This window comes from Arvicanthis niloticus, chromosome 20 (assembly GCF_011762505.2).
Source record: "Arvicanthis niloticus isolate mArvNil1 chromosome 20, mArvNil1.pat.X, whole genome shotgun sequence".
Taxonomy (NCBI): domain Eukaryota; kingdom Metazoa; phylum Chordata; class Mammalia; order Rodentia; family Muridae; genus Arvicanthis; species Arvicanthis niloticus.
In genome coordinates this window covers 42,552,801-42,576,825 of record NC_047677.1, presented here as the reverse complement: position 1 = coordinate 42,576,825, position 24,025 = coordinate 42,552,801, and the positions used below count along the sequence as shown (strand labels likewise).

Here is a 24,025-nt window from a genome sequence, read left to right as displayed (position 1 = left end):
TGTGCCCCAGGCAAAGGCCACTCCCCCAAACCAGGAGCTCTCTACTGACTGTGAGGGTTGAGGGAAGCGACCGGTTTAGCAAATCCCCCTGAAGTAAGGATGAGCCGACGCCACGGCCACGTGGTTCTCCTTCCAAATCTGCAACTACATCCAGCAATCGCAATGGGACGAGTCGTTGCTATGGTCCCAGATACAACTACAGCTTTTGTATGTTTTTGTTGTTGTTTGTTTGTTTGGCTTTTTGTTGTTTGTTGGTTTTTTCCCTTTCTTTCTCCCTTCCTTTTCTTTCTTTTTCTTTTTTTTTTTAAGTTCATCTCGAAGGAGACTGTTGCAAGCCACTCAACTCAAGGTGCGGCTGAGGAATGCTCACCTAAGCCACACCCGCACCCCCCCCCCCATCCTGGCCAAGTGGGATTTAAAATGCCCGTGAGACTTGGCTATAGGTTTCCTTTAACAGCGGCTGGACAGATGTAAAATCAGCTTTCTGTAGCGTGAACTCCACTTGCTCAGAAACTTCAGTCAGGCTCAGGTTGTGAATTCCCTTTGGAGAGGATGTTGATCCTAGCTGCTGGATTCCTGGGGAGTCCGGTGGCGTGCCCGGGGACCCAGGGTTCCGGAACCGCTTCGCAGGCATTTGTGGGCTGGAGTGCGCTCCGCCCTTCTAAGCGCAGTAGCAGGCTACCTTCTCCTGCAGCCACTAGAGGGGCGATCGACCAGGTCCCCAAGCCTGTCAGTCAAACGTTGTACTGGGGGCGGAGCCAGGGCGGGGCGGGACGAACCGGGCGCACTGGCAACGGCACGGGGCGGGGACAGGCGACAGCGGCGCGGAACGCAGAGCGGCGGGAGAGGAGCTCGGGCTCTTAGTCTCCCTTGCCGCCATGGCTACCGTGGACCTGGAGAAGTTGCGGATGTCGGGGGCTGGCAAGGCCATCGGAGTGCTGACCAGCGGTGGTGATGCGCAAGGTGATGGGGCGCGAATGCATGTTTACTGGTGGATCTGGGGTTTCTGCTTATCCTCGGGACCCTTTGGGCTTGTCCACTGCCCCTCGCCTAGGGACCTGGGTATAGGTGGCCAGCCAACCTCCTGCAAGGCACCGCGGCTCCAGGTCCCTGTCCCCAGACTCCGCCCCGGGTCGCTGGCGTACGTGCTGCAGGCCACGGGCCTTGGCATGCCCCGCCCTCGCGCTGCCTAGGTCCGCCCGGCTTGGGGGTGTGTCCGGGCAGCACGCAGACTTAGGGCGCAGGGTTGTTCCTTTCTAGGCCACACGTGTCAGGACCTCTGAGAGTGCAGTCGACCAAGTTTCACAGCCCAGGAGTTTGAAAGGATTAGGGACCCTGTACCCTTCCCGTCCCACCTTGTCTGTACTGGGATGGGGGTTGAGGGTGAGGCAGGCTTGCCTTCACGCCTTCGCCTGGGCTGCTTCCTGTCCCTTGGATGGAGAACAGAGTGCATGGAGCCGGGGTTGGGAGTAGGGGACTTTGGGGTATTTCTCACCGCTGTAACAGGGCAAGCACCACATGGTTAATAGTTCAGGGTGCACAGCCTCTCCTCGGCCTGGTAAGGCTGGGGGAAAGCCTGGGCTTGGGAGGATCTGCCCTCCCTTCAGCCCCATTCTTAGTGGCCTGGTTCTGTGTGCTGACCGCGGATGTGGGAAGGCTGGCTCTAGTTGGGTCCAGCAGAAGAGAAATCCTACCCAGCTGAGGGCTGAGGAAGACACGTGGGGCGTCAAGGGGTTTAGCTTCCCTGAGCCCTGCAGTCGGGCTTCACCATTTCCTTCCAAACATTTCAGGAAATAACACGTGCTCCCCAGCGCGGGCTCCTGAGGTGCCCAGCCCTTACCTAAGTGAGAGCCACACAGGGTGGATACATCTTAGAAGCATGGTTGCAAGCTCTGGAAGGCAGAAAAAAAAAATGTCATGCTGACTCCCGGCATGTTAGAGACCTCAAATCTCTGTTGGGTCCCCTGGGCCTGGTCTTGGCTGGCAATCAGTATATCCTTTTTCAGGGTTGTGCCTATACCTTGTACCCTAGAGAACAGCCCCTTGCTGGGACTGAGACTGGGCCAGGGACCTGTGGAAGACTCACCTATGGTAGTGGATCACAAGAGAGGCCCTGGCTGGGCTCACCTCACCCATTAGATAGGCATTTCAGTGAGGCCAGCAGAGTCCTGAATCCCATTTGCAGGGCTCCTGGCTCTGGCAGGCACAGGCGATCCACCTCAGGCTCCTGTCTGAGCAAAGGAAGCCGCAGTGTCTGAGGGATGGTAGTATTGAGTGGTCTCTGTGTGAGGAGGTCTTCTGTGAGAGGCAGCTGCCAGGCCAGGGCCACCAAGGGTAACAGACATTTTGTTTTGGAGGCTGGTGGAGGAACCAGAGACAGGAGGCCCTTCCTGGTGAGGTGAGGGTTAGCAAAACCTGCTTATATTTTCATTCTGGCTTCAGGGCAAGATCTCCACAGGTTTCCTCAGAATCTTCTTTGGGTAGGGGCCAGTATCAGTGGGCAACGGGCAGCAGCTGGCATGGAGCAGAGTGGAGCCTTCTGTTGCCTAAATTCTGGAAGCTGCCTGTGGGTGTGTGTTCCCCAGGCCTGCACTGCTTCTGTGCCCAGTCAGCTGCTGGCTTCCTTATGCCTTCTGTGTGCTCACAGAGACTCATCTGCATGCCTTGCACATGTGAACAACAGTCCTCGTTTGAGAAGGCCACGTGGGCCTAGACCCAGTCCTGTCCTGGCTAGAGATGACCAGCTCCTTGGCCTGACCTAAGCACTGCCTCTGGCCTATGAGAAGGTTTCTTTTTTCCTTTGAGCCAGGCAGGAAGACCTGTCCTTTTCAGACCCAAGTCTCTCCCTTCCTGTTGGCCAAGAGGCGTGTTAGCAAGCTGAGGAGAGCTGCTGTTCACCAATGTCTCTTTGACTGGAGGACTTTGTTTTTAAATAACTACAGGTAGAAAAGAAAAAAAAAAAAAAAAAACAAAGCAAAACAAAAAAACAGTTAGCCAAGCAAATGAGCCTGGCTGACCCCAGTCACATCTCAGCCTAGGCATGGGCCAACTCTGGCTGTTCTTTCCTGCTTTTTTCCAGTACCCAAAGTGCTCTGCAGTTCTGTCTTCCCTGTGGTCAGGGGAGACACTGATTTCCTGTTTGTGTTGGGAGCTGCCTACGCTGTGGGGGTCTGGGATTAGACACAGGCCTTTTAGCTGATGAGTAACTTTCTGGTAGGCCCAGGATCATCCCTTGGTGTCTGTCTAACACCTTGTTTTCCCAGAGCTCATGTCTCTGAGGTAATTCTTGTGGCAAATGCATAACCAGCCTTTGACTCTTCACAGGGTGGCTATGAGTATCAGCTGACAGACCAACAGACAATACCTGCTCTCAGCTGGTGGCTCTTTGATCGGGCCTGGTCTTTGCCCTGTTCCTTTCTGACAAGGAAAAGCAAATTAAAGTGCAGTTGAAAAGGCTTTTAGCTGGGTGTGGTGGCTCAGGCCTGTAATCCCAGTAATTGGGAGGCTGCAGCAGGAGGATTGCCATGAGTTCTGGGCTATAAAATGAATTGTGGGGACAGCGGCACACAGAGGGTGTGGCCCAGACCTCTGCCATAGTCAAGCATGCACAGCAGAAACGTGACATTTAGCACTGAAGACCATGCTGCCCCCTCTGGCTATCCCCTGCCCCCTGACCTCAGGGCAGAGCATAAAAGATCACTGGGTGCACCAAGCTGAGGGGTGTCCCTGTCCTCCAACCCCGGACTCTTAGGCTGTCAGCCCAGTGATTGGCACTCTACAGAATGGTTCAAGAATAACAGCAATGTTTTGCTTAAGCAGCTTTTTTTTTCCCCCCCACTCTGGTTTTTCGAGACAGGGTTTCTCTGTATAGCCTTGGCTGTCCTGGAACTCACTCTGTAGACCAGGCTGGCCTCGAACTCAGAAATTTGCCTGCCTCTGCCTCCCAAGTGCTGGGATTAAAGGCGTGTGCCACCACTGCCCAGCCCAAAGCAGCTTTCTTGAGGTCCTCTCAGAGACACATCTGCTCTCCCAGGTCTTCTCACAAGGCCCTGTTCTGACAAGAAGGGCAGTCTCCATGAGAGTTGCTATCTTGTTCTCTGGAGTGCTGACTACACTGCTTGGGTTGACAACCTGTGCTGTTTCTAGGGTTCAGTGTAGGCTTTGTTTTAGGGTGTAAGAGAGGGATACACAGTATATAGCCCTGTGCTATCCCCCACCTTCACCTCTGCCATCGCAACCTTCCAGGCTGCCTGGTTAGATACCCTTGATAGCTAAGACTGGCCTTTCCAGGAGTATGTGGCTTCCCCCTGGAGCCAGAGGTGACCAGGGGTGGGACGGTGCGTCCCTGGTCTTTGGCATCTCCAAACTCTATCTCGGCTGCTAGGCCACCTATCTCACCTACCAGGACCCAGGATCCCTCCTCTTGTATGGGCTAAGGGGAGGAAGGAAGCCTGGTGTTGCTGCAGACTGACTAAGCTCATCTCTCCTGTCCTAGGTGAGAGCACAGGGAGCCAGCAGCCCATGCCCCGGCCTTGGTTGTAGACTCTTTTTTTCTAGGGATTGGGACTCAGCATTCTGGATGGGTGGGGTGTTCCCCTGGTCCCTCCAACCTCAGCCTCAGCAGTAATACTGCTTCCCATCTGCTTAGGGAACAGGAGGCATGGGCTGATTCTGGAACAATGACCTTTCCTGCTGTGGGTCCTGGGGACGTGTGAGGCAGAGCAGAAGTAGAATTTCCAGTCTGGGGTGGGAGGCCACCCTTCAGCTAGGTATAGCCAGTGACCCTTGGCGCTCTGCTCAACTGATTGCTGAGGTGTGGGGGTGGGGGGTGGGGCGTGGGGGTGGGGAGGTGTATGGCCAGCAAAGCAGCGTGATCTTTCTGTGTAGCCCTGGCTTGTCCTGGAACTCACTATGTAGGCCAGGCTGGCCTCGAACTCAGAAATCCGCCTGCCTCTGCCTCCCAAGTGCTGGGATTAAAAAAGAGACTCGGGCGGAGACAAACGGGACGGAGCGGGATTCGAACGGGCGGATAGAGAGAGAAAGACCGGATAGAGAGAGAAAGACGGCAGAGGGCCCCCCCGCCCCCCCGCCCCCCCCCCCGCCCCCCCGCAGCAGACGCCTTAGCTGCTGTGCCACCGCCGGTTCGCTGGCAGCATGATCTTTAAGGCCCATGTCCTTCCTGCCCTGTACGCTAGCCAACGGCAGAGACCTAGGCACTATGCCCTGGGTTCTACTGTCCCCACATATCATGCCTAGGCTCAATGGTTTGCATTTGACTGTGTGAGCCTGCGAGAGTGGGGGTTCTCTGCTGACTGAGACCGGGGCCTTCCTATTGCCATGGGTAGGGCAACACAGGCCCACTTGAGAGCAGCTGCCACGTTCCTCCAGGCTCCGATTTCCTGGCCCTGAGCCCACTGGGATGGGGGTGCTATGGGAGGATCCAGTTCTCCCTGCCTGGACTGATGGCGTGTCCTGACTCCCTCACAGGTATGAATGCTGCTGTCAGGGCCGTGACCCGTATGGGCATATATGTGGGGGCCAAAGTCTTCCTCATCTACGAGGTAAGGCCGTGTGCGGTGGGGGTGTGGCCTATGGTGAGGTAACCTGTGTGTGTTCCTGCAGGGAACACATTGTTCTGTGGCGCAGGATGCGGGATAGTCTGTTGTGTTCTGGTCACCTTGGAAGCTTTCAGGTGTCTGGGCCTGGATGTTGTCTGGGGGGAAGGGGATTGAGCCGAGACATCTGCAGAATGGAAACATATTATGGGTTTTGTGCCCACTGATACTGTCCCACAGTCACTTAGAAGACCAGCCAGGACAATAAGACCAACAGGGAGGGACCAATAGGAGGGACCCTACCTATGCCAGCCAATAGCACAATCCCACCTCTCACCTCACCCCCAGGTCTTTGTCTGCCTAGAGCCTTAGGGACATAGGACTGCCCTCCTCCACTCCCTTTCTGTGCCCACACTGTCTGTTCTGGCTTGTTCCCACACTGTGGCCTATAAGAAGCAAAGTGGGGATCGAGGGGCTCCCTGATGTTGATTCAGGCAGACACTGTAGTCTGTGAGCTATTTTCTTTTTTCTCTCCCCACCCACACCCTGGGTGTCTTCTTCCCTCACAGGCTCCTGAATTCCCTTGTATTATCTTGAGGTTATATTGTATTCACCTTTTATACCTAATGTATCCAACCACAGCTTAGCCTCCCCGAGGGCCTCTGCCTCTCCCTCTTGCTGCTGGGTGTGCCCTTGTCCCTTTGCCCTGGCCCCAAGTTATGGCAGGACCATACCCAGCCTTCTGCTCTATAGATGTAGGGGAGGGAAAGATAGTGTTATGTGTGGGTGGGTGCTAATATAAAGGATACTGGCTTCTCCCTCTCTGAGTACAATGCAGGCTTCAAGCTTGGATGGGGGTGGTGGGGAGAACCCTGCAAACCCCGCCATGGAGTCTCAGAGACCTGAGGCAAAGGAGCCTGGCAGATGTGGCTGGTGACCTGAGGATTTGGGGGTTCCAAATGGGGAGAGCTGGGTCCTAGCTATAAACAAGGCCACGCTCCTCAGGATCCTAGCCTCTTCGGTTCAGTGGGAATATTGAGAGCCAGGTATGGGTGGTGAGTGCCTCTAATCCCAGCACTCCAGCTGTAGAGGCAGGAGGATATCTGTGAGTTAAGAAACTAGCCTGCAGCACTTGGGAGGCAGAGGCAGGTGGATTTTTGAGTTCGAGGCCAGCCTGGTCTACTGAGTGAGTTCCAGGACAGCCAAGGCTATACAGAGAAACCCTGTCTCGAAAAACCAAAAAAAAAAAAAAAAAAAAAAAAAGAAAGAAAGAAGAAAGAAAGAAACTAGCCTGAAACTCTGTCTCAAAAATTTTTAAAAATTAATTAATTAATTAAATTTATTAAAATTAAATGGGGAACAAGTCCTCTCTTATCTCCTAGTGGGAGATCTTTTAATGACTATGTAAGTAAATGAGGTTGCACCTTTGAGTTCAGTGATCCAGAGGAGGAGAGGTGCCTGGGCTTTGAGGGTGTCAAATATGGTAAGGGAAGAAGGGAGATTACGCCTTCCTCTGCCGCTTGGCCTCCACGCCCTTCCTCCACAGGGACCTCCACTGCACCAAGATTTCCTTACTTCCAAGTTGGGAGGGATTTCAGAGACAGCCTGTGAGAAGCAGGTGGGGTTCTAAAGACATTTAAAACAGGACAGTGTACTCTGAAGCTTGGGAGAGCTTGGGCGTGGGCTTCTCAAGGGATTTTTTTTTTTTTAAACAGTGGGCGTGTGGGGCCTCGTGGCTTCCCAAGTCCAATGGCTGAGAGTGAAGTACACAAGTTTAAAGGTGGAATAGTGAGGTTTATGAGGGGTAGTGTTTAGGATTAAGCATGGGAATGGGGAGAGTTGGGAGCATACAGCTATAGAACAGAGCATCCTGGCCGGAAGTGAGTGCAGCTATCGGCTTTCCTTGATGTCTTTGAGACACTGATAGGTGATAGACGTGTTTTGAGTCATGTTAATGCAAAAACAAACAAATAAATAAACAGGCTTTCATTTTAAAGCTTATTCTGGACCTGGAGAGATGGCTCAGTGGTTAAGAGCATTGCCTGCTCTTCCAGAGGTCCTGAGTTCAATTCTTAGCAACCCCATGGTGGTGGCTCAACAACCATCTGTAATGGGATCCGTTGCCCTCTTCTGGTGTGTCTGAGTATAGCAACAGTGTACTTATATTCATAAAATAAATAAATCTTTTTTTGTTTTGTTTTGGTGTTTTTTTTTTTTTTTTCCCGAGACAGGGTTTCTCTGTGTAGCCCTGGCTGTCCTGGAACTCACTCTGTAGCCCAGGCTGGCCTCGAACTCAGAAATCCGTTTGCCTCTGCCTCCCAAGTGATTAAAGGTGTGCGCCACCACTGCACGGCAAATAAATCTTAAAAAAAAAAAAAAAAAAAAAAAAAAGCTTATTCTGGAGACAAGTTTGAGGGGCCATGGCCCAGAAACACAGATTTAAGTTACCCCAAATTTCATGTTCCAATGCAGAAGCAGTTTTATGAAGCTTTATCGCTTGCTTAACAGAACGAAGTCGTAAACCAAGGCAAGTTTAAATTATGTTGCTGGCTATATCAGAGAGGTGGTCACAGCACACGAGGATGCGTTTCTATAGGGCCCAGATGCAATCTGACCACACCCTTAGCTTTTGGGTCAGTGGAAACTAGTGGTTTGCTAAGTTAATAGGTCTGCTATCTATTAAACATGGGATGTTAGTTCTGACTCTGGGATGGGCAAGGAATGGCTATTCCAGGAGCTAGAGCTAGACCAGATGCAGTGATTAGCCTCCGGGCTTGCCACAGTTCAACCTTTCCGCATCTCCGCAGATATGGCTTATTTCAGGAATTACTTTTGACTCCCGAGTGATTTTGCTTTTTAGCAGTGGCGTCTGAAGTCTTCCAGTTTGCACGTTAGTTAGTGGTCTTATTTTTCCCTGTCATGGCTACGGGTCTATGAGAGCTATGAGAGCTAGCTAGTCCCCAGACTGGGGTACCTTGTCCACCTGTGGCTCCTTAGAACCTGGTTAGATTCCAGGGCTGAAGGGCAGAGCTACTTGTGTGACTGCTGTAGCCTGAGCTGACCCTTCACTGCCCACCCTCTGGGGCCCTACCACTTAGCTAGGAAGGAGCATGGAGAAGAGCTGAGTTGGATAGCCCAGGCTAAGCATGAATGTCCTTTCTCTCTGGTCCTCCCCCCTAAACCCCCCCCCCCAGGGCTTCGGAGCTTCCTGGTGGAGGCTGTCCATCTTGTCGTTGCCTCTGTGAAATACCCATATCCTATGTCCATCTTGTATAAAACCCACAGGCAGACCCCTCAGTGTGGTGGAGGTACATGGCTGGCACCTTGCTGTCTGGTGAACAACAGCAGAGGTTTGCAAAGAAGCCAGGTTGAATCCCCATTAGGATCTAGTCCAGAACCTCCAGGATGAAAGATAGGTGCCATCTGGTACTAAGAGGTGGGGTGGGGAGTGGGGGACGGGAGAGGGCAGCACCCTAAACTTCCATTGCTTTGCCCTGGGGTGAAGAATTGGCCACAAGCACCGGGGGACACACAGGACATTGTTTTCTGTGGTTGCTCATGAATCCACAGGACTTGTGAGTTTTCCCTTGGGTATGGACCTTTCCTTCCAAAACACATGCATGCTCCCGTGAGGAGATGTATGTGGTGTGTGTTCCTGACAGCTTGACTTCTGCCTTTGAAACTGGGCATTACATATGTGTGTGGGTAGGGAGGGTGTCATGCTATGCTGTCCTGTAGCAAGGCACACTCATAGTCTCCTCAGGCCACAACCAGGTCATTTCCACCACTCTCACTGGGTAGATCTCCTTTGAAGGACAATCAGCCTTCCCTTGTGGCTTCTGTGTCCTGGCCTTGAGGCTCTGACTCTGGTACAATGACATGAGCTCAGCTTGGGGACAGTCTTTGGGTGTCTGCTTGCGCCACAAGCACATGCTGTGTGTTTTTCTCTGTAATAAGCAGACTCGTGGGCATGCAGAGCATGCTTTGAGCCCCACAGAGGATGCTGGGCCTGTGAGTGGCAGGGCTTGCCGCTAGGCTCCTTGGACCTGCTCACTGCTGGTGAGCACAGTGCTTCTGGCCACAGTGGGGCTGCTCTCCCAAATGTCCTCCTTTGCTTGCAGGGCTACGAGGGCCTTGTGGAAGGAGGCGAGAACATCAAGCCAGCCAACTGGCTCAGTGTTTCCAACATCATCCAGCTGGTGAGGCTCAAAGCCAGGTGGCTCCTTCCCACCCTGAGAGTGTGTGAGCATGTGTGGGTGTGCACTCATGCACAGAGGCATTCCGGTGCAGAGATCTCATGGTCACACAGACACAGAGACAGGTAGAAATGACAGATAGGCACACACACCAAGACTAGTCTAGACTAGGGAGGCTGTGGGTGGAGACAGGAAAGGTTCTGTTCTGCCTGGTGGGCGGTGTGTGTGTGTGGGATGTGTATGGGTGTGTGTGTGTGGGGGGGGGTCTGTGTTGTATGTGTGTGAGGGGGATGTACTTTCTAGTTCTAAGACTTGTGCAGACTCCCCAGGGCCTTGGACTCAAGAAGAAAGGCTAGGGTGTGGGAGGAGCTATACAAGATTCTAGAGACTTCTCCCCTATCTAATTCTGTGGGGTCCACCTCATCCAGCAATGGCATCTCTCTGATGCCTCCAGGGGCCTTTGCCATCCTACCCGAAGCCTCTTGTTTCTTCCACACAGGGTGGCACCATCATCGGCAGTGCTCGCTGTAAGGCCTTCACTACGAGGGAAGGGCGTCTGGCAGCAGCCTACAACCTGCTCCAACATGGCATCACCAACCTGTGTGTTATCGGTGGTGATGGCAGCCTCACGGGGGCCAACATCTTCCGGAACGAGTGGCGCAGCTTGCTGGAGGAGCTGGTGAAGGAAGGTGGGTCTGTGCAGAGCTGGCTCTTACCTGGCTCTCTGGAGGTGGTTTGAAGTTAAGTCCGCTCCAGAGCAGCTCCTGATGCGGTGGTGAGGTCAACATGAGGTCAAAGCTCCTGGCCTCGAGAAGCCCAGTGGTACCCAGTGTTCTGACACAGGATGCTCCTAGCTGTGTGATGATCTTGCTTGTGTAATGGGTAATATTTTGAATATGCCGCCTGGAACGGCTCATTCCCGGGCAGCTACCACGCTGTCTCCACAAAGGCTGGCTGAACCCCAGATGATCCTCGCAGTACCTGGTAGAAATGAGACTCTTAAAGCTTAATGATTAACCAAAGAATTTATATATTTAGAAATGCTCAAATAACAAGATGCCCACACAATTAGAATTGTTACCCAAAATCTAACCTTTTGATAGAAGTTGCTATTCAAGACTGCTCCGGAACCATCCGTGGTTCTCCATCTGCCCGCCCCCTTCTCTGTCTCCTCCCCTTCCTCGCCTTCTCTCCTCCCACTCTTCACTCCGCCCACCTTTCAAACAGCGCAATCACTGAGCCTTATTGCAAATGTAGCGGGAAGATATCCCGCTACACGCTTGTAACTGATTCCGCAGAGAGTCTGAGGCATAGACATCTGTTTGCAGAGGTGTACCTATGGGTTGGATGATGTTAGGTTCGAAGTCCCAAGGTGGCTGTGTGGAAGGTGCCTCCTGTGGGGAACCTGGAGCACAGCGCCCCCACAGTCCAATGGAGGCTCCTTGCTGGGCCCCTTCTTACAGATGGTGGACGAGGCAGGAAAAGGTGTAGCGGTTGAAGCGGCTGGCCAGGTTGTGGTCCTCATCTGGCCTTTGCTTCTCTGACACAGGCAAGATCTCGGAGTCCACGGCTCAGAACTACGCACATTTGAGCATTGCGGGTCTGGTGGGCTCCATCGATAACGACTTCTGCGGCACCGACATGACCATCGGCACAGACTCAGCCCTGCATCGCATCATGGAGGTCATCGACGCCATCACCACCACTGCCCAAAGGTAAGTGAGGACCCACGCACACTAGGCTGACTTGGGGCCATGGTAGTGAAGCTGGCCTCCTGGGAGACTGCCACTGCAGGGGCCGTGGATGCTGGTAGCCAACGGGCCTGCAACTGTATGCTCAGCTGGTGGCTTCTAGGCCTGTACCTCCTGCTAGAGGAGATGCTGGGGGTCAGCTCCCATCCCCCCGGGTATCAGTGGGATATTAGCAGTGCACCCCAGCTGCCAGAGGCTACCACGTTCCAGGGTAGTGGTGTGCCTAAAAAGGGGTTCTTGGGCTTCAGCCGGGGATCGCCAAGTCTGGGTCAGTACCAGGCTCTCAAGATGGTAGAGAGCTGTCTGGAAGACTGGAGGGTGTGCCCTGGACATGAAGAGATGGGCATTGTCCTCTTTCAGCACCTCTGTCTTCTTGGACTAGTGTGGTGGGTTAAAATGTGCGGCTCCCAAGTCCTGGCATGGATGTCCGTTTTCTTCTCCACAGTCACCAGAGGACCTTTGTGTTGGAGGTGATGGGACGGCACTGCGGGTGAGGAGGTCTATCCTGGTCGGCAGGGAGAGGTGTGGCACTTGGGGGCTGTTGGGGACAGTGGGGGCGGGCACATAGTGTCCGGCATGTACTAGGTGATCATTTAATGCTATGACTATGAGGGATTCCCGGTAGGCAGCAGGGAGAGAGACAGGGAGGAGACCCTAAGCAGGCTGGCTCCTCTGCTCCTCCAGGTACCTGGCGCTGGTGTCCGCGTTGGCTTCCGGGGCTGACTGGCTCTTCATCCCTGAAGCGCCCCCTGAGGATGGTTGGGAGAACTTCATGTGTGAGAGGCTGGGCGAGGTGAGTGGCTACCAGGGATTTCAGCCACTAGAGAATCTCAGAGGCAGGTGTCCCTGGGACCTGTTCTTCCCTTACTGGTTCGCAGCATCCGTCCACTCCTTCTGGGGAACTAGGATGGTCACAGTGCTGGCTCTTGGCTGTTCTTGCCTGTGTGAGGGTCATGGTGCTGACTGCTGCATGCCCTAGGTGGGGTTTACAGGGCTGGTGACTAGATATTCCTGTGGTCCCACCCACTGTGGGCAGAGCTAGTGGAGACGTTCAGACCACTGTCTGGGTTCATCTCTGTGGCCAATGCAGGGAGCATGGCGAATTTGTTCTTGGAGTGCTGGCTTTAGCTCTTAGCCTCTGAGAGGTGGCCTCATAAGCTGGGGCCCAGAGCAAGGACCCTGTAAGAGAGGTAACCATGTAAAGGCCCGAAGGGTAGGTGAAGGGTCTGGGGGCTACTTGTCTATTGGTTCTGTGCTCCTGTGAGGGTGGTGGGTTCTAATCCAGCATATAACTGTCAGACGTGTCAGCCAGTGGTGTATACCAGGCCCTAATTGGGGGGGCCCTGGAAACAAGAAAAATGCTGTATCTGGTAGGGAAGATGCCTCTAAGACAGCTGGGGGAAGTAGCTGGTCCCTTGGTCTACAGCAGGCTTGGGACACAGCTCTTGGGATGAAACTGAGGTGATTCTGACAAAAGTAGGTATACCCTGCCCTGCAGAGGCCCCAGAGACCACTCATCCACTCAACCTGTCTGCCCAGTGACTCGGGTTCTTTTATTTCTATATTCTGGGAAGCCTATGTTCTGAAGGAGAAGTAGAACCATGTGACCAGCCCCAGGGCACACCAGAGATCCCCCGTCCCCAGGGAATGTCCTACCTCCTCTTGGCCGCTGTGCATCCCATCCAGGCAGTAGAGCTTCCTGGGGTCATGACCTGTTTCTAGAACCTTCCCAAGTGAAACTACAGGCAGGATGGAGGCGGGGCAAGGCCTAGTTGCCACTGGATACAGGCTGCAATGCCAAGTGGGGCCTGGGCACCTGGGGTCTGCGTACCTGGCTCTCTTCTGTCTGTTTAAGGCGATTGGCCTCTGTGAGCTTCAGTTCTTTTCCTGAAGATGCAGGTGTCTCCTGCCTTGTCTGTTGCTCAAGCACCATTGAGGGAGGGGAGGAGCCTTGGCTCTTACACTCTGCCTGCAACCTTGGCCTGGAGGTCAGGCTCCTTGCCAGTGCCCGCTCCCCTTCCACGGAGCCCTCTCTTTCTCTCTACTCCACCTGGGCCTTTCATAAGCTGCTTTGAGCTTCCTGACGCAGGAGGAAGATGAGTTCTAAGCCAGCCTGGGCGCCATGCAAATTCTAGGCCAGCCTTGGCAGTGTAATGAGACTCTCGCTAGCTGCTTCCATCCTGTCCCTATGGATGGAGGCACTTGGGGGTGGGGGTGGGGTCATTGCTGCCTTGTAAGCTTGTGCAGCATAGCAATTCTCAGGAAATTCTGTCCGTCTGTCTGTCTGTCTGTCTGATCTCTGAGGGAGGCAGCGTAGGTGTGAGAGTGCTCTATGACGGTTGGATTAGCCTGTGGGACTGTCATACTTACTGAGAGATGGGGTTGGGCCTTATGGGTCCCCTATGCTACCTGTTGGCCTCCCACTGGTTCCTGGGTAGAGGATGTCCCAGAACCCCTGGCTGATGGTTGCCATTGGTGAGCTGGGGGGGTGGGGGTGGGGCGTGGTGGGCATTGAAGGATACAGAAATAGTTTGAGATGAGACCTGAGGGGCCTTGGTTAGCTAACTATAGGAATGGCTATATCAAGTATGTCCCCTGCAGACACCCTATCCAGTACCTGCTCACCCCCTGCCCCCACTACCTAGCCTACTGCTTGTTGCTCCCCCTCCCCCCAACCCCAATGGGGACAGTAGGGTCCTAGCTGGCTGGCCTCAGCTCTACCATGTACTCCAGGTCTCTTTTCCTCTTTCAGAGGTAGGTGAGAAAGCTCACCTTGCTCGAGTGGGTTGTAGATACAGTGTCCTAGATGCTAGCGAGGCTTGCTGTCCCTAGTGGCCCTGCGTATGAGTGGTCCACGGCTGGAGACTGAGCCCAGCATCTCTTCTCTGACAGACTCGGAGCCGGGGATCTCGACTGAATATTATCATCATCGCGGAGGGCGCCATCGACCGGCACGGGAAGCCTATCTCGTCCAGCTACGTGAAGGATGTGAGTGTGGCAGCTTCCCGGGGCAGGTCGGGGGCCCCTGACTTCAGAGGCATCTCCTGAAAATAGGTGCTGGCCCTGGGTTTCCTGGGTTGACTCCTCCCTGGGCAAAAGTCAGACACTGGGATGTTGCCAGTTGTGTGGTGGCTGGCGGGGATCTCCAGAGAAGTTGAGGATTCTTTGGGTCCTGACTTTATTCAGTCTGTGTGTCTGGCGGGGCCCCTCAGCACCCCAGGTCTTAGCTCTCTGTCAGCTCTCTAAGTGATAGAATGTCCCCCCCTCCACTCCACTCCAGACTCGGCACTCAACAGCGTCGAGCTGCCAGATATGCTGCACACCTGTAATCCCAGACTAGGGAGGCTGAGGCAGAAGGAATGTGAGTTCTGTGCCAGCCTGGCATCCGTACAGATTCTAGTCCAGCCCTGGCTGCACAATGAAATTTTATCGCAAAACAAAAGGAAAGGAACTGAGACATAAGTAGTGGTTAGGACTGTGAAGAGCTTTTCTCTAGCCTCTGGGGATGGTGGTGGCGGTGGTGTTGATGGCGGCGGCAGTGGGCATCCCTCAGGGAAGCACAGTCCTTACCTGGTGCCCCTACCTTTTCCCTCCACCCCCTCAGCCAGTGATTGTGTTCCCATGTCTTCTGATGCTCTGCCAGGTCTCTTATCTTATTTGCTGTTCTCTCTGTAACTAGGCCCCCAGAACCACAGAGGTCCAGCGAACACTGAGCAGAGGGGCCAGAGACTACTACATTCAGCTTTGAATAGCCAGGGCTGCGGGCCATGAAACACAGCCGGTCCTGCATGCACAGATACCCCTCTCTATGCACAAGCACGTGGGCCCTCCGTGCACACTCACACCATCACATGATCCGTACATAGTTACACACAAGCACACGAACCCCACGCTTGGGTAATGTGGCATATTTCTCAGGCTGGTTTGGGGGAACCTCAGAGCTGTTTGTAAACTTAAGGCTATGTGGGTGGACCATGGGGACTGACTGGGCCCCTGGACAACTGGACTGCAGGTAACCTACTGACCCCTCTGCTTCTTTGACAAATAGCTGGTGGTTCAGAGGCTGGGCTTCGATACACGAGTGACCGTGCTGGGCCATGTACAGCGAGGAGGGACGCCCTCGGCCTTTGACAGAGTCCTGGTATGTTTATAAGTCTCTGCAGGGACTGTGTGTGTGTGTGTAAATGTGCGTGTGTGTGTGTGTGTAAATGTGCATGTACTGAGGGACTGGACTGCTGTGCCATCTCCTTGTCCCTACTGAAGAATTGGACACACACCCATGGGAAGGGGACTCACTGATTCATCCAGGCCTTTCTGCATCCTACATGAAACTCTAGTCTCTAAGAGGCCGACACCACCCCACCAGGATCTAAAATGTCCTGAGATCACTATGCTCGACCAACGTCCTGGATGTTGGTGGCAGTGCAAGCTGCCTGGGCAGAGGTGAGGGACATCGGACAGCTCATTACAGTTTGGCTATCGCCCGATTGCCAGTTCTGAGCCCAGATGTCTACAGGGTGAGCCAGGGGATACCTGCTCAAGGAGTTGGTCTTCCACAAGCCCTTCATCTCTGTCTGCCTGCCTGTTCTCTCTGCTGTCCCAGAGGCTGCCGCTGTGGTCTGTCCCCTGTGACACAGTTCTTGGCATTTTAGTTGTCCCAGCCTGTCAGACCATGTTCATCAGGAGTGGGATATATGAGACTCCCAGTGAGACATGTTGTAGAAAAAACCCTGGAGTCCTAGCTGACACTTTTAGTCTGAGAGACGTTGGGCACGTCCTCTCGCCAGGCCCGTTAGCCAGGCTGTGGGGACTGGTGGGAAATGGAGCCTGGTTGGTTGTTGTGACTGTCAATCATGCCATGTTATGATCTGGGCCTGTGTAGAGGAGGCGGGCCAGTGTTGGTTTGCAGAGCAAGTGGACGACTCGGTGCACCCGTGTGTGGCGGGGCGGGCTGTGCCAGCCCTAAGCCACGCTGCCCTCTCTCCGGTGCAGAGTAGCAAGATGGGTATGGAGGCCGTGATGGCGCTGCTGGAGGCCACGCCCGACACGCCGGCCTGTGTGGTCAGCCTCTCCGGGAATCAGTCCGTGCGGCTGCCTCTCATGGAGTGTGTGCAAGTGGTGAGTGCTGCCTCCTTTCAGCAGAGCCTTTGCCCTTTCAGGGACCCTTCTCCAAGTCCCACTTGTGTAGATGATAGGGTTGAGGGGCAAGGATTGCAGTGGGAGAGGAAGGGGTTTCCGGGCTTTAGAAAACCAGGAGAAGCCGGGCGGTGGCGCACGCCTTTAATCCCAGCACTTGGGAGGCAGAGGCAGGTGGATTTCTGAGTTCGAGGCCAGCCTGGTCTACAGAGTGAGTTCCAGGACAGCCAGGACCACACAGAGAAACCCTGTCTCGAAAAACCAAAAAAAAAAAAAAAAGAAAAGAAAGAAAAGAAAACCAGGAGAAGCTGGTTAGACGGGTGGATAAGTGTTATCAGGGGGCTGGGGAGGGAGATCTCAGCTTCCTGGGGGACAGTGGCATTGGGTAGGGAACTAGGTGTTTGGGATCTGCAAGGGAGGGAAGGATGGTGTATTGGGTAAGGCTCTGGCAGGTAGGAGTGGCCACAGCAGGGACTTTAGGATGGGGTACAGCTGAGCCAAAGCAGGGAGGTGCTGGCTTTGGCTCAGGTTTGGGGGTCTCTGTGGCTGGGGATAAACGGGGGTGACTGGAAAGCTGGGCTGTGAGGCAGGAGGGGGGCTTGGTCCTGATCCTCTTAGGACATCTATCATGCTTAGCCCTGCTTCATGCCATGTTGGGTATTGGTTGTGGGCCTGGGAGGTGGGGTTGGGGGTCCTCTCATTCCCAAGACTCTAAGGGGTTTGGGGCCGGGTGAAGTACAGGAGTGGTTTGTTGCATGTGTGGGGTCAGATGGGCCTCTTGGACCTCCGGAAAACCGGGTTTATGGCACGAAGGTGTCGGCTAAGAGTCCCTCCTTGAGCCCAGCAGGCTGTGTCAGCATGTGCAGTCTGGCCTCCTTGACAACTTGGCTGTCTTTTCTCTTAAGACAAAGGATGTGCAGAAGGCCATGGATGAGAAGAGGTTTGACGAGGCTATCCAGCTCCGTGGCAGGTGAGGAGGGTAGCCATCATTTCTGACAGTGGGGAGGTGGGGGTGAGCATGGATTGTAGACAGTGCTCTGGAGGCACTGGGCGGCACTCCCCTCTGCGCTCTGTACTAGTACCCACTGTTGTAGGAGCCGAGGGGAGGGAGCTTTCCTGCCGACAGTGCTAACTGTGAGGTGTAGGAGGGACTGCTGTGCCAGGGAGGGACCTACAGGGAGCGTATGGGGGTGGGTAGTAGTACTGCAGGATGGACAGAAGTCATGACCAGCTTTGGATGCTGTGGGTGTGCCTTACTGGAGGACAGGGAGGGCCAGCAGGTGTGTGGACGCTAGTCCTTGGTGGCATGGGGTGCCACCTCCTACAGATACCTACCTGGCCCTGAGGCCAGAGTGTATATTCTGGCTGGATGCTCAGGCCACAAGGCTTTGTCACCTGGGAAAACACACCCTTGTGTCCTGTGGATCTCACGTGGCTATTGCACATGCCTAGGTTGAGATATAGCAATAAGACAAGTTGACTGCACAGGACCTGGCTGGTTTTGATCTCTGGCCCTGTGTTGAGAAGTCACCGAGCTCCCAGAGTCACATACGTGATGCCTGTGTGCCGTTCTGACTGTTGAGCGGCCGGCCTTGCAGCTCACTGAGTTTGTGGCTGTGTGGCTGGAGGGATGGATGGCACAGGGTAGTGAGCTGCATGGTTGGTCTTCTTCCTTTCCAGGAGCTTCGAGAACAACTGGAAAATTTACAAGCTCCTCGCCCACCAGAAGGTGTCTAAGGAAAAGGTAAGGAAGAGGGCAGAGCCCCTGGGTGAAGTGCAGTGGTTCCGCCGTCTTCCTGCTTCCTCGTGCCTCACGGGGTGCTGAGTTCCAAGTTTGGGGCTGGGGAGTGCGCATCAGGAGCTCCATCCTCTTGCCTAAGGTCTTAGCCTTGGACTGAGGTCTGCACTCAGCTCTGCATGCAGCTACAGGGCTCAGCTACAACACAGTCTAGTGCTTCTCAAGGACTCTCCAATGAATTGCCCGATATATGACGTAGGGGTAGGGGCTGGTGTGTTGAGCTGTTCCGGTATAGCTGAGATCCTGGGGAAAGATATCTCCAGAGGAAGGGCTGTTTCCTGCCACTCCAGGGACCAGGGTCTCACTCGGGGCTGGCACACTGACTCATACAGCTTATGGATATATCACTTCATATCAACTCAGCACCGTAGCCAGTGTACCACCACAGTACCATTCTTGGTACTGTGTGGCTGTACCATGTCTGTCTGAGGATGGCTGATGCCCAAGGGCTTGGAAATTGCTGTTGACCCAACCTATCAGTCTGTGCCTGAGCCTGGCTGTCACGAGGTGTCCATTCATCATGCCAGGAGACCTGGCAATGTATGCAGGACTTGCACTTTCTCATTTAGTCTTTCCCAGAACTTTCTGGAATGAGCGGGACAGCTATATCACTCTCTATATAAGGGAGTTGACATGGTGGATCGCATTCGGGCTGGCCGGGGATCCATCTGGCCCGGGGGCTTACATTTCCGTCCTTTCTCTTTCTGAAGTCCAACTTCTCCCTGGCCATCCTCAACGTGGGAGCTCCAGCTGCCGGCATGAATGCAGCTGTGCGCTCTGCAGTGCGCACTGGCATCTCCGAGGGACACACAGTGTACGTTGTGCATGATGGCTTCGAGGGCCTGGCCAAGGGTCAGGTAGGTGTTGTGGTGATGCAGGTGGTGTTTGGGGCTGTGGGCTCAGTCACTTATGTTTGAAGATCTGAGGGTGTGGAATGCTTAAACAGAACAGTCCAGTTCAGGCACGTGAAGGAAGAAACATGATAGCCCATGGGGAAGACCTGGCTGCTCTCGGTGTGGAAACTGTGGGGCTCTGTCCTCTTAATCAGCCCTGAGATCCAGGCCTTTCCTTTGAGGTGATGGCCACTCTGATAGGGTCTGTGTTACCTGCCTGAGGAGTCACTGGTAAGACAGACCTCGGGCCACCTTCCTGAAGCCATGGTCTCCCTGCAGGTGCAAGAAGTGAGCTGGCATGATGTGGCGGGCTGGCTGGGACGTGGTGGCTCGATGCTGGGGACTAAGAGGTGAGTGGCTACTGGATGGTGCACAGTCTAGCTGATGGGACAAGTAGACCTCTAGTCCTGAGGTCCAGGCTGTAGGCATTGTACCTCCCAGCTCAGATGGGCAGAGGTCTCATGAGCTGCCAGTGTCTCATGTCTGCCCTGGTGTCAGAGGTGTCCCTCATGAGAGACAGGCTATTCCTTCTGCCCGTGGGCTGTGGTTTTTATCCCAGGGCCTGGTGGTTTTAGGTTCAAGATCTTCTACAGACTTGGCCTGGGGTGGTTATGGCTGGTCACGTTGTGTGACAGTGGGAAGTTGTCCTGTCCAAATCTGTGGGGCTGCAAAGGTTGGAGAAGGTGTCCCTTCCTGTCACCACCTCAGCCAGAAGGGACACCCAGAGGCCTGGCCATTGCCAGACAGTGCCCAGTGAGGTTGTTGAATATGTGCCCAGGCCTCTCACATGCCGGCATCCGTATCTCTGTTCCACATGGAGTCACTGAGAGGCCCCCCGGTGACTGATCTCTGGCTTTGGGAAAGGCTGAGCCACACATCTTCCTGAGATGAGGTGCACACTGGCTTTGAGTCGTATGCCTCCTATCCAGGCTGATGTATCTCTAACCACAGGACACTGCCCAAACCCCACCTGGAAGCCATTGTGGAGAATCTCCGTACCTACAACATCCATGCCCTGCTGGTTATTGGTGGCTTTGAGGTGAGGCTTTCTCATCCTGGCTCACTTGCTGCTGTGCTCTAGGGGCCATGGGTGTGGCCTCAAACATGGACCTTGGGCTAAGGCAGCCAAAGCGTCAGAGCAGTGAGTGTAGGGTTGGGGGCTAGGCTAGGATTTTACCTTCTGGAAGCCTTACAGAGTATGCCTAGCCTAGCTCTAGGAGATCAGGGGAAATAGAAGGCCCTCAAAGGGACTGGAAGCAAGGCCTAGGGGGCTCGCAGGTGGCATGCCCTGATGCTTGGTGAGTCCTTGCCACATGATACACATGAACATGGGTGGGTCTGAATGCAGGAGCTTGGCTGCAGCCCTCTGGTCCTCATTAGGACCCTGCTTTTCTGGAAGAACAGGTGTCTTTAAGACAGCTCCATCACAGGGCAGGGCAAGATGGCTCCCTAGCCTGGTGGAACCCTGCCTCACAAACCCCGCCCCCAACCCCACCTCCTTTCCCTTCCGCCCTGCAGGCCTACGAGGGTGTGCTGCAGCTGGTGGAGGCGAGGGGGCGCTATGAGGAACTCTGCATTGTCATGTGTGTCATCCCAGCCACCATCAGCAACAATGTGCCTGGCACCGACTTCAGCCTGGGCTCAGACACGGCTGTCAACGCTGCAATGGAGGTGAGGAGTCCTGGAGAGTATAGTCAGGCCACATGCAGGTTGCTTAGGGGTCTCCTAGCCCATGGGTCTGTGCAGATGAAGCGGAGGTAGCCCAGGCTCTGCCCTGTCCAGCTGCCATGCATATTGTAGGAGCCCTTGGTACGTAGTGCAATTGCTGTTGCCTTGAGATCCTGTCGTGGGTCCTTTGTAGCAGTGTCCTATGACCCGTGGGGACTAAGAAGGATGGGCACAGAAGATTCTGTCCTTCCCTAATTCTGTAGCCCAGGCTAGATTAGAACTCACTACATAGCTCAGGCTGGCCTTGAACTTGCCTCAACATCCTGACTTAACTGGGATTATTGTAGTGAGCTGCCATGCTGGGCTCTGACTGGCCCTTTGATCCCTCCAGAGTTGTGACCGAATCAAGCAGTCGGCCTCCGGGACAAAGCGCCGTGTGTTCATTGTAGAGACCATGGGGGGCTACTGTGGCTACCTGGCCACTGTGACAGGCATTGCCGTGGGTGCTGATGCCGCCTACGTCTTTGAGGACCCTTTCAACATTCATGACTTAAAGGTGAGCCCAGCCCTGCTCCTGTGCTCTGCAGCCACCCGTGGGTCTGACTAGCCCTCCAATCACTTAATGGGTGTCAGCAGGTTCCATTTTTAAGTAGGGTGTTTTAGCATCCTGGCCTCGCCCTCGCCCTGAGGCTGCTGAGTCCCGCGCCTACCCACCTCTTAGTTTACCTCCTTTCCTTCCCAGGCCAATGTGGAGCATATGACAGAGAAGATGAAGACAGACATCCAGAGGGGCCTGGTGCTCCGGTGAGGCTGCTGTGGGTGATGGGCAGAGCGGGCACGGGGACTGGGAGTTGCAGTCTCATCAACTATCTCACTCTGTCTGGCCTTGGGGTAGGATGGGGGCGGGGCCAGACCTCATCACCTATCCCACACTGCCTGTGTCTGGCCTGGGGGCGGGGCGAGGGGTGGGGCCAGACTTGGGACAGCCCCGACAGCCTTGTACTTCTCCACAGGAACGAGAAGTGTCACGAACACTACACCACTGAGTTCCTATACAACCTGTACTCCTCGGAAGGTAGGGGTGTGTTCGACTGCAGGACCAACGTGCTGGGCCACCTGCAGCAGGTACAGCTCCGAGGGCCGTTCCCTGGCCCCTGTGGTACTCATCTGCCGGGGATCCCATGTCCATCCCCATTTTCTTCCCTGGGGAGCCTGGGAGGACCCTTGAGGGAGAGGCTTCGTGCATGGTCCCAAGAAGGTACTTGCCGAGCTGCTTCTCTTCTCTTCTCTTCTCTTCTCTTCTCTTCTCTTCTCTTCTCTTCTCTTCTCTTCTCTTCTCTTCTCTTCTCTTCTCTTCTCCTTTTTTCCTTTCTTTCTTTTCTTTCTTTCTTTCTCTTTCTTTCTTTCATTCATTCAATTCTCCAGCACTCTTGGGAACTGGCTGACTGTTCCCATTACTCTTCCATGGAGAGAGGACTGAGGCCCATCTTTTAGTTCTCACCTTAGGAGGGTGGGGCTGAGACCCAAACCCAGCACTTGAGCTCTGGACTGAGACCTCTTCTGGGAGGTGGCCCGAGCCCCCCGTCATTCTGTGACTATCTCCTCCCTGCCTACTGTTCACCTACTAAGTCGGCCCTATTGTCTCATGGTGGCTCTCAGGAGGCCTGGGGTAGGGCCAGTCCCTATAGATCCTGTGGCCCAGGTGTCATTTCTGGCCTCTGGGATGGCTTCTAGGTGGTGCTTTGAGGCCCTCAGGTGGTTGTGCTCATTGCAAGGATACATGGAGATAGTCATGCCTCATGTGGCCTAGGACCACCTTCGGGTCAAGTGTCCTCCTCTGGGCGTTGGTCAGCTCCAGGGACGTGGTTTTGTCTGTTTCCAGGGTGGTGCTCCAACCCCCTTCGACCGGAACTATGGGACCAAACTGGGCGTGAAGGCCATGTTGTGGATGTCAGAGAAGCTGCGTGATGTCTACCGCAAAGGTGGGTGGGGTGGACTGGCCCGACCTGGCTCTCTGAGGGTCTCTGGAGGTTTGGACTTGTGTACCATGTACCTGCTTCCACAGGGCGGGTGTTTGCCAATGCTCCGGACTCGGCCTGTGTGATCGGCCTGCGGAAGAAGGTGGTGGCCTTCAGTCCAGTCACAGAACTCAAGAAAGATACTGATTTTGAGTAAGTCCTTTTGGAGCTGAGTGGAGAAGGGAGGGTCCTGGGAGGGAGGCCCAGAAGTTTCCTGCACAGGGTCCTGACCAGGCTTTGAAGAGCAGGAGTTCATGTGTTCAATGGCCAGCCCAGGGCAGTCTGGGGAAGGTTTGTGACTGGTGCATCTGAGTCTACCTCAGAAGCATTTCCCCTCAGCCCCAGGCAGAGGGATGGGGCACCCAGACGTACCCCGTGTACCCTGGTCACGAAGATGACTAGATGATATGCAGGGTTTAAGGGATTGTGGGGTTCTGTAACTAACCGACCGTGACCCTCTCAGGCACCGTATGCCCCGTGAGCAGTGGTGGCTGAACCTGCGGCTGATGCTGAAGATGCTGGCACACTACCGCATCAGCATGGCAGACTACGTGTCCGGGGAGCTGGAGCATGTCACACGCCGCACCTTGAGCATAGACAAGGGATTCTGAGCTTACCACCGCCACCGTTCCTGCTTTCCCGGACTCTCCCTCCTAGTGCTAGCCACAGATCCCGGCACCGAGGGGAGCTCACGTGGAACTCGGAGCCCACGGCTGGCTGAGGGATGTGGGGATCTACTGTGCTGCTCTGGGGCTCCTCCTTCAGCCCCCCACCCCCACCCCAGGACAGAGCACCCGTGGGGCCCGTACCTTCTAGTCCTGGCTGGGCAGACCCACATTGCCTCTCCCTCACTGGTTGGCTGGCTGCCTCACCACACAGCTGAAAAGAGCCTCACCTTTTTTAGAAATAAAGTCACCTGTCTAGAGCATGGTCACCAGGATGACATGATCTGACGAGTCCAGGGAGAGGGTCCTCAGGACTCAGGTGCAAACCTTACCCATCCATTCTAC

General features: G+C 54.6%; 1 protein-coding gene across 1 annotated transcript; it reads left to right on the top strand.

Moving 5' to 3' along the window:
* Positions 1–760: 760 nt before the first annotated feature.
* On the top strand, positions 761–23,949 carry Pfkl (phosphofructokinase, liver type). The gene is made up of 22 exons (XM_034524195.2): positions 761–963; positions 5,488–5,561; positions 9,677–9,754; positions 10,251–10,440; positions 11,301–11,466; positions 11,948–11,992; positions 12,187–12,295; positions 14,395–14,490; positions 15,551–15,643; positions 16,495–16,620; positions 17,544–17,608; positions 18,319–18,382; positions 19,147–19,293; positions 19,609–19,679; positions 20,281–20,368; positions 20,848–21,000; positions 21,389–21,553; positions 21,740–21,801; positions 22,011–22,122; positions 22,880–22,979; positions 23,063–23,168; positions 23,479–23,949. The coding sequence occupies exons 1-22, from the start codon at positions 879–881 to the stop codon at positions 23,624–23,626; spliced, it is 2,343 nt and encodes a 780-aa protein (XP_034380086.1). The 5' UTR covers positions 761–878; the 3' UTR covers positions 23,627–23,949.
* The last annotated feature ends 76 nt before the right edge of the window (positions 23,950–24,025 follow it).

What these genes read in the sequence shown, in the direction of transcription:
- Pfkl (XM_034524195.2), top strand. Translation starts at nt 879, where the DNA reads ATGGCTACCGTGGACCTGGAGAAGTTGCGGATGTCGGGGGCTGGCAAG. An exon ending in CTGTCAACGCTGCAATGGAG is followed by an intron (nt 21,001 to 21,388) that starts GTGAGGAGTCCT and finishes TGATCCCTCCAG; the next exon opens with AGTTGTGACCGAATCAAGCA. An exon ending in TGCTGGGCCACCTGCAGCAG is followed by an intron (nt 22,123 to 22,879) that starts GTACAGCTCCGA and finishes GTCTGTTTCCAG; the next exon opens with GGTGGTGCTCCAACCCCCTT.